The sequence below is a fragment of the Diuraphis noxia genome, unplaced genomic scaffold (assembly GCF_037042655.1).
Source record: "Diuraphis noxia isolate RWA-SAM2 unplaced genomic scaffold, SU_Dnox_SAM2 contig0001, whole genome shotgun sequence".
In the NCBI taxonomy this organism is placed as follows: Eukaryota; Metazoa; Arthropoda; class Insecta; order Hemiptera; family Aphididae; genus Diuraphis; species Diuraphis noxia.
Genome location: NW_028301711.1, coordinates 19,452,243 through 19,462,382, shown reverse-complemented (window position 1 = coordinate 19,462,382; position 10,140 = coordinate 19,452,243). Strand labels below are relative to the sequence as shown.

At 28.5% G+C, this 10,140-nt stretch overlaps 1 protein-coding gene across 1 annotated transcript; it reads left to right on the top strand.

Moving 5' to 3' along the window:
• The first annotated feature begins 354 nt into the window (after positions 1 to 354).
• LOC149060223 (uncharacterized) lies at positions 355 to 1,866 on the top strand. The gene has a single exon (XM_089228362.1). The coding sequence runs from the start codon at positions 355 to 357 to the stop codon at positions 1,864 to 1,866; it is 1,512 nt and encodes a 503-aa protein (XP_089084488.1).
• Positions 1,867 to 10,140: the final 8,274 nt, after the last annotated feature.

Here is a 10,140-nt window from a genome sequence, read left to right as displayed (position 1 = left end):
GTGCTATTTTTTGCTAATATTCTTAATTCAACGCTTTATTTTATATTTTTCATAAATCTCGTTTATATTGAATGACAAATAGTATTCATTAATGCGAGTCAATAAGAAAAATTCCCACATTTTCGTTTCATATTATATAACATGTAATAAATCTATTTTTAAATAGTCCGACGATGTCGAATCTTATCTTCTTATCTGTTATTGTTCCACATAATTGTAGATTCTATAATATACCGTCGACTGTTGTATGTATTTTAGCGTCAGTCGGTTCTCCGTATCGTTTGATTTCGTTTCATATTCGTTCATTACTCGATTGTGTATTATTTGTTTTTCTGTTTCGATATTAAACGTATAATGCCGAAAGATAAAACATCGAACTATTCGAGACTAAGACATTTTGTGTCCGAGTTTGGCGATGAGGTTTTTTCGATTGACGCAAGTATTCTGTCTTGCAAATTGTGCGAATGTAAGGTTAATAGTGACAAAAAGTTTAACGTCACTCAACATTTAAAAACGGATAAGCATTTAAAAGCCATTAAACGGGAGCAAAATAAAATTGAAAAGAAACAGCAGTTACTTACAAATATTCCACAAAAATGTACTTTTAATATCGATCTATGCAAGACTCTTATTTCTGCCAATATACCATTAAACAAGTTATCCAATGTAAAGTTTCGACAATTTTTAGAAAAGTATACTAAAAATAATATTCCAGACGAATCAACACTGAGAAAATTGTACGTTGATGATATTTACAAAGAAACAATCGAAAAAATTAGATCTCAAGTAGCTAATAATCGCATCTGGGTGAGTATCGATGAAACAACGGACGTTGAAAGACGCTTTATTGCTAATGCTATCATCGGTACTCTGGAGATTGAACATTCTGGATCCATTTTTTTACTCCACTCGGAACAATTAGAAAAAACCAATTTTTCTACCATAAGTAAAGTTTTTGACAAATCTATGAGCAAATTATGGCCAAATGGAATACAGCACGACAATGTACTATTATTTTTATCAGACGCGGCACCATATATGAAAAAAGCTGGAAAATCATTAAAAGTGTTCTACTCAAAAATGTTGCATGTCACATGTGCAGCACATGGCTTACATAGAATTGCCGAACAGGTTCGTGACCACTTTAGCACTGTTGACAAAGTAATCGCAAATTGTAAAAAAGTATTTAAGAAAGCACCTACTAGAGTCGAAATATTTAAAATAGAGGCTCCAGGTGTATGTTTACCACCAGATCCCATAATTACAAGATGGGGATCATGGATTAACGCTGCCATTTATTACTGTGAAAATTTGAGCACTGTTCGCGGTGTTATTGAAAAGCTCGATGAAGATGATGCAGTGAGTATAAAAAAAACTAAAAAATACATAGTTAAACCCGGTATTCAGAGCAACCTAGCGTATATAAAATCAAACTTCACAATTCTCGTAGAAGGAATAAATAAACTACAAACAAAAGGCCTTTCTTTAATAACAGCGTTAAAAATAATTGAGGATATCGAAGAATCGTTCAAATCATTACGGGATGAAGCAGGTACAATTGTAAAAAATAAATTTATAACTGTATTTGAAAATAATTATGGCTTGACATCATTAAAACGCATTTCTAAAATATTGTCGGGTGAAGAGGAAAATAGCGAATTAGACGGAGATCTTGAAGAATTGACTAGTGACGATATAGTATTTTTTAAGTATTCACCTATTACATCGGTTGATGTTGAACGTTCCTTTTCGACCTACAAGTCATTGTTGACTGATAACCGCTGGAACTTCAAATTCGAAAATTTGGCAAAACACTTAATTATACAGTGTAACTCAGGTAAAATAAATAAAATATTATTTAATTAATAAATAATAATTACTTGAATTTTATTCTTATTTACTCAGACAATTTTGAATAGTTGCGTACAAACGATGTCATAAACTCATAATTCAAGGTATCAAGTTAATCAGTACACCCAAATTTTTTTAAACTGTAAACGATGATTTTAGTTTTTTTATAAATAAATGATTTAATAAGTTATATGATAAATTGAATAAAATTTTGATTTGTATATATTTTTATTTGTTGCTATTTTTGATGTTTTTAGGGCATATTTATAGAGCATATTTTAAGGTTTTTTTGGTCATATTATAGCGCATATTTTAGGATTTTTGGTGCTATAAAATCCGAACCCTGTTTATGAATAAACAACATGATTACATAATATTTATAATTATTTATTAGGAATTTCTGTAAATATACTTGAGGAAAAGTATAATTGGACTGTTCTTGTTGCAACATCAGTAATGAAAAGAGCTCAAATGTTGAGTTCTTCAAAAGAAGTAATATTTTGTGACAGTAGTAGTAGTTGTAATACTTTAGAGACTACCTTCACTATTTTATTGACAGTAACTAAAGCTGGGGCAGTACCAATAGCACTATTATTACATCCTGGGCAATCTACTGAAAGTTATAAAACAGCTTTTGGTTTTTTAAAGTTAATATACCCAAAATGTTTTGGGAATATTGATGTAAGTTTATTTTGTATTAATTATAAACATGTAGATTGTTAATATTATGCTGAATAATCACTGTATATAATTTATATAATTTCAGGCACCTTATATTTTCATGACAGACGACTCGGATGCTGAGAAACAAGCATTGTATGAAGTTGGGCCAACTAGCGAGCAGTTATTATGCCATTTTCATGTAGGTCAGAAAGAATGGCGTTGGTTAACTGACACAAAAAATCAAATTCTCCAGGACAAAAGGCAGTCTTTGATGGAGTTATTTAGAAAAGTACCTATAATCAATTAATCCTACTAGTTGAAACATTGCATATTCAGGAATTCAGTTATCTAAAAATCAAAATCCCTCATTACTGCGCTTTTAATTATATTTCAACAGTTTTATATTATTAGATATTAGTTCATAATAAAATATAAGAACATACCTAGTAAAAAAAAAACAACATAAGGTTAATTTAAAATGATAGGCATATATTTTTATTTAAATGCTGAATTGAATAAAAAAAAACAATTATTCATTTTCTAATTTAAAAATATTACATATCTTGTCTTTCTCCTTCGCTTTTTATGTCCATGAAAATATATATAATTATTATTTATATACATATTTTGTCAAACATATATTATTTACTATTTTAGGTTTCTTTAAAATATTTTTGTATGTTACTGTACTGAAAAGTAGATGTTCTAATTTTCGTTTCCTATACACTAGATTTTCATCAAAAAGATAAAAAATGTATACTAATAGTTAAGTTTCTGCTGTTAAAATATATAATGACATAATTTACAGGTCATGTATGCAGACATTGAAAAGAATTTGGAAGAAGCAGTGTTTGATATTAAAAAATTATCAAATGATTTTCCAAAGTTTGTAAAACGTTTTGAAAATTTTTACAAACGAAGAACACAATGGGTTCAATTATATCGTTTAAGTATATTAACTCGTGGAAACAACACTAACAATTATGCTGAAGCATCGATAAGGGTTTTAAAAGAAATTGTTCTTTGCAGAACTAAAGCATACAATGTCGTTGCTTTAGTTGAATCAGTTTCAAAAGTATGGGAAGAATACTTTGTCAATAGAATATTAGACCAAGCACATGTTCGTAAGGATGAAATCCAAAGAAAATATACTGAACTATACAAAAAAATGTCTAATATAACTGTAAAAGATATTAAAAATCTAGGTAATGGATTATTTTTAATACCTAGTTCATCAAAAGGTGATGTTCAGTTAATATAAGTATTGAAGTGTGTAATTGTTCTGTAGGAGTTGTTGGAGCCTTTTGTAAACATCAGGCATGGCTCCATAAAAATTTTAGTTTACCCTTTCCTAATGCACCACCTGTAACATCTGAAGAGCGACATTTACTCGGGAAATTGGCACTTGGAGAAAGATGTCCCTCAACTGACTGGTTTTATGCTCTTAAAGAAAGTACTTCAATATCTACTAATATTGATGATCCTACTTTAAGTAATGATTCAATAGTTACAATTAGTGTTAACTTTGAAGACTGTTCAAATTTGACTGATGTTTCTAATACACAAAATGAAACTGAAAGGAACAATACTGTAAAACAAAACATAAAAAATGAATTCAATAGATTGGAAAACTATTTAATGCATGTTCCACTAGAAATTCGAGAAAAGTTTGCTATCAAATTAAAATGTATAAAGAATACACAACAGCTAACATCTTTTCTTGTAAATATAAATAGAAGTCTTACATCAGTTAACAAAAGAAGAGGCCAAATTAAAGTTCAACCGACTGCTATTTCTAGGAGAAGACAAGGATTAACCCGAGGCTCAAGAAAGGTTCCATCTGGGCGACCTCCAAAAGCCGAAAAAAGTAAAATTAAAAAAAGAATTCATAATCTTAACCATAATATTATTAGAAACCAAATGAATGCTACTTATCACGGCAGATCATCATAAAATTTGAATAATTATTAATTAACTACCAAATTATTAAAATTAAGTGTAATTTGTTTGTTATTACCATTATGTATACCTAGTTGGGTATTATAAATTATAAAATTGTTAAGTGTTTATTCCACATAATTTTCTTGCATTTTTGTTTTCTGAATAAAAATAATAATTTATAACTGCAGATATTTATTATTACCATTCTTAATGATATTTCAAATGTCCAATTTTAAGGCATAGAAATTACCACAGTATAATTACGAACCTGCTCTTCTCGCCGCCACCGTTTCGCCGCCACCATCTCGCCGCCACCTTTTCGCCACCGAGCATTCTCGCCGCCACCCGACTCGCCACCATCCGTTTCGCCAACGGACATCTCGCCACCACCGTTTCGCCGACGGACATCTTGCCGCCACCATCTCGCCGCCACCGTTTCGCCGACGGAAATTTAAAATTTCAAAATATGTTTTCCCAAAGATTTTCATAAATGATTAATCAAAACATTTAAAACCAATGTATAACATGGTAGTGTAGTTTTTCACTGATCATCTTAGCTTATATGTATAGGACTTATAGGTAGGTAGGTATCTACAATTAAAAATAAATTGAATAATCCGAATTTGTAGAAAAACTGTGCTCCTTAATTTTTTGTTAATAATTTTGGACTTAGTGCAAACATTTTTCCCGATCATAAAGTTTAAAAGTTCAAATTTTGACACAGTTCGTCAAAAAAACACAATTATATTGTAGTTAATAATTCATACAATTATTTTCAATTTTAATAGCTACGGCTTGAAATTGAAATAGGTTTCTTTTATATTGTTCTTATTACAGAAATTTAAAATTATAATCATATCGAATATCTACACAATATATAAATAGACAATTTTTATAGGAATTTTATATCCAAATTCCTATTAAATTGGTTATAACCATTTTCCAATCTCTCAAACTGTTCTGATTAAAGGTCCTTCTCAACATTAATAAGGATTAAAAATCGCTATCGCGATTAACAGGATTGTTTTAACACTTTTGGCATTTTTTACTCAACACCGAAAAAGAAAATTACAGAAAAATTGATCATAAAGACACTATACTATAAATATTTATAACCAATCATATAATTAATAAATTTGCTTGTACAAAATTCCGCATTTCCGCCATAAAAAAGTACTAATATTTGATAAATAACTTAATTAATTTTAAATTTATAATAAATAGATAAAGTTATCTATAATAACTAAAAACATACGTATTAATTTTTAATTTTGGTTGATAATAGAAGGTAGTACAAATGCTGTACTAATATCTAATAAATGTTAATAGATTTATTGTGTATAATTAAATAAATATACATATATTAACAATCAATGTAATGATTTAAAGTAGTTATCTATTAATTAGGTAGGTAATATTAAGCTTTTACTATTTACTGCCAAAGACAAAATGTAGGAGCTATGTTAACTATTATAGTAATATGTAGGTACCACAAATGCTCATAAAAATCATAATATAAAAACATACATGTACAAAATGCATATATTAATTAATAATGCAGATCATAAAAAATAATAATTTTAAACTTTTTAAAATTTAATATAAGCGGGTAAACAATATACAGGTAACAGGTTACCTACCTTCAAATGTTTCAATCAGCATCCCTATATTGGCCATATTCCATTCATGTAATATTTATTTATTTTTTTGTGAATTAGTCTATCATGGTCTATACATACAAAATAATAAATTATACCTATCGTTCTTAACAATGAATATACAATATGTATATCCTATACAATTTTTTTTAAATAGTAAGCATAATACTTACTTAACATTGAAATTGAAAATTCACAATAATTTAAAATAGGGGTGATAACAATGTACACCACTGCAATAGACAGTAATAATGTATTTAAAATTTTTGAGGCTCAAGCTACTAATTTTTCCCGCTCCCATCCCTGCATATCAACCTATTGCGCCATTAATTATTAGAATAGTATTTGTATAAGTAAAATTTATAAAAGAATACAGTAACGTAGGTATATCATTAATAATACTTTTCATAAAAAAAAAAATCACAATTAAAATTTAAAATATCCGAAATATTTATAACTGGTCATAAAAATATGACAACATTTAAATGTACAAAAATCTAACAATATATCAAATATTAGTACTTTTTTTATGGCGGAAATGCGGAATTTTGTACAAGCAAATTTATTAATTATATCATTGGTTATAAATATTTATAGTATAGTGTCTTTATGATCAATTTTTCTGTAATTTTCTTTTTCGGTGTTGAGTAAAAAATGCCAAAAGTGTTAAAACAATCCTGTTAATCGCGATAGCGATTTTTAATCCTTATTAATGTTGAGAAGGACCTTTAATCAGAACAGTTTGAGAGATTGGAAAATGGTTATAACCAATTTAATAGGAATTTGGATATAAAATTCCTATAAAAATTGTCTATTTATATATTGTGTAGATATTCGATATGATTATAATTTTAAATTTCTGTAATAAGAACAATATAAAAGTAACCTATTTCAATTTCAAGCCGTAGCTATTAAAATTGAAAATAATTGTATGAATTATTAACTACAATATAATTGTGTTGTTTTGACGAACTGTGTCAAAATTTGAACTTTTAAACTTTATGATCGGGAAAAATGTTTGCACTAAGTCCAAAATTATTAACAAAAAATTAAGGAGCACAGTTTTTCTACAAATTCGAATTATTCAATTTATTTTTAATTGTAGATACCTACCTACCTATAAGTCCTATACATATAAGCTAAGATGATCAGTGAAAAACTACACTACCATGTTATACATTGGTTTTAAATGTTTTGATTAATCATTTATGAAAATCTTTGGGAAAACATATTTTGAAATTTTAAATTTCCGTCGGTGAAACGGTGGCGGCGAGATGTCCGTAGGCGAAACGGGTGGTGGCGAGTCGGGTGGCGGCGAGATGTCCTAGACTCGTATAATTACTTGTTAGTTATATCACTGAATATCATAAATAATAATGATTAAAATAATATAATATTCATATTTATAGGACTGGTAACAGTAATATTATAATATTACCTAGGTATATGAAATGAAAAACAAATAGGTATTTAAATTATTTTACAATGATTGTATCTAAGTTCAAATATTGAAAATTTAAGTTGTACCTAGTAGGTATTATTAACTTTACTATTAGCAAAAATGATCAATGTTGCAACAGATGAATCAAAGCAATTAGGACATTTTTTTTAAAGAAACACAAAAGACACAATAGGCCCCAATGCCCCATACCCTCATTGAAGTGTGTTACAAACATTAATTATTCAGTTATTGAAAATATAAAATAAAATTATATTAATGAGCAAATAAATTAATGGGTAAAACTGTATATTTTTAACACTGGTTTTGATGTCATGATTATGTTTACCAATCAAAGTAAGTTTTTCAGATAATGTAGGTGTATTATTAAGGGGTCATGTAAATTTTATGCAATAATATTATAATATACTTATATTATAACATAGAACAGTAATATTATAATAATATGTAATTGTTAAGTTATAAGATAATATATAGTAATAATTAATAATAATAATTCATATTAATATATGAAAAAGCGCGTCAATTTGAAATCAACCAATAAGAGCGCCGTATTTGAAACCCGCACTGTGGCGTCTAGGGTTTCTTATATCGCAAACCGTTCGGACTCAACGGCGAAAGTACCGCAGTGTGGCCCGACCCTTAGGCTCGGGCCACACGATGCGTTATTGCCGCATGCGTCAAAATAAATTGCGGTGACGCCGCAATGACATATCGGGCCACACGATGCGTTGCATTGCGTTGTGACCGGATGGTATATTTTTAAAATTTTCTAAGTCTAAACTTGGGAACTCAAAATTAATTTAGAATGAAAAATTAATTTAGTTGCAATCTAGACTTAGTATCGCGAGGTCGATAGTCGATACTATGTCCAATAAAACACTTTTAAAAGTGTTGTGTGCAGCAGAAGCTGCTGGAGAATTCGATGAACCTATTCCTTCAAAACGAAGATATTGGGTACCCCTCTTAAATTCTGATAGAGAAAAAAATAAAAAAAATTCAGAATTTTACAAAAATATACGTAAATATCCCGAAAAGTTTTTTGAGTATTATCGAATGTCGGTTAAATCATTCGACGAACGCTTAGCTAAGCTTCGTCAACATTTAACTAAAGAAATTACAAATATGCGTAATCCTTTAAGTCCGGAGGTTAGTCTGACGGTGACTATAAGGTAAGTCAAGAAAATGTATTATTTACCTTCAATTGTCTGAAATTATAAAAAAGTTATTAAAAATATTAAAGTATTCTTTAAAAAAAAACTTATAAATAAATATATTTTATATATTTTTTTATAATATGGACAACATTTCATAAATGTGATTACGCATATACATATCACTAAATATGTACTATACGTCTATTATACTAAACTGTATCTGTATGCCTACCTGTAATATTTTATAATAACTAAAATATAAATAAGACTTGTTTATAGATACGTTATGAAAAACTGTATTCTTTTTTTATTAACTTCTAAGTACAAAAAAAATGTGTAAACTGTTTAAAAAACAAAAAATTGTAAAATGAATACAAAATATAAATACTTGTACAAATACAATAACAATAAAAAAAAAGGCGGGTAAGTCGTGTATGTCGCTCTGCTGTACAGTAGGTTACAAGTGGCCTAGTTTAAGGTTACAGTTTAAAGATTCAAATTCAGCGAACGAAGGTGCAACTGCCAGTAAGATATATACTGAGGCAGGGGCGGACTGGGTTGGCGACAGGCCAGTCAGCGATTGTAATACTTCGGGCCATTTTTACGGAAAAAGAATAAACATAATAAAGTAAATTTTTTTTTATCGAATTACTATTCAATTATGATGTTTGCTTATCAATTATCATTCACAGTAATTGATGATTATTTATTAGTTATTACCTTACATAAATATGATAATATTAAAAGACTGGCTACAAATGTTTGTGATTTTACTGTACCACGGCCTAGCCCACGCCCCACGAACAGACTACTAACAGATCTGATATGTAGACAGCAAAACAAGATTTACAAGAATCACATCATACAACAAATATTTAATGCATATCTATAAATATTTTTGTCAGTATAATGATTATTCTTAAATAAATAATTGCAACAAATAAAAATAAAATATACAAATACAATAAATTCTGATAATAATATATTTATTTACACTAAATATGAAATATAACTGAACATTCTTGTAAGTATAAAAATTACCCAATAAGCATCCTTTTCATTTCAGTGGAAGTGGCGCCTAATCGATCAATTATAATATCATGAGGTACAATTTTGTCACGTTCAAGGTTCATAAACATGAATGCTTCTAATTTGTCGTTAGAAAGAGTTGACCTAAGTCTAGTTTTTATAGATTTAAGTATTGAAAAACTCCTTTCACAACTTACTTGAATAAAAGCTAAACTTAATATTACCTTATATACCGTATATAAATCATTGTAATTTGGTGTATGAGTCACTAATGTGTATACATATAGGAATGCACATGAAATACACGATTTACAACGATTATTTTCGGATAATGCACATTTTAAATCATCTTCCATATCTGCGTGGTTTTCATTTTCTTCTT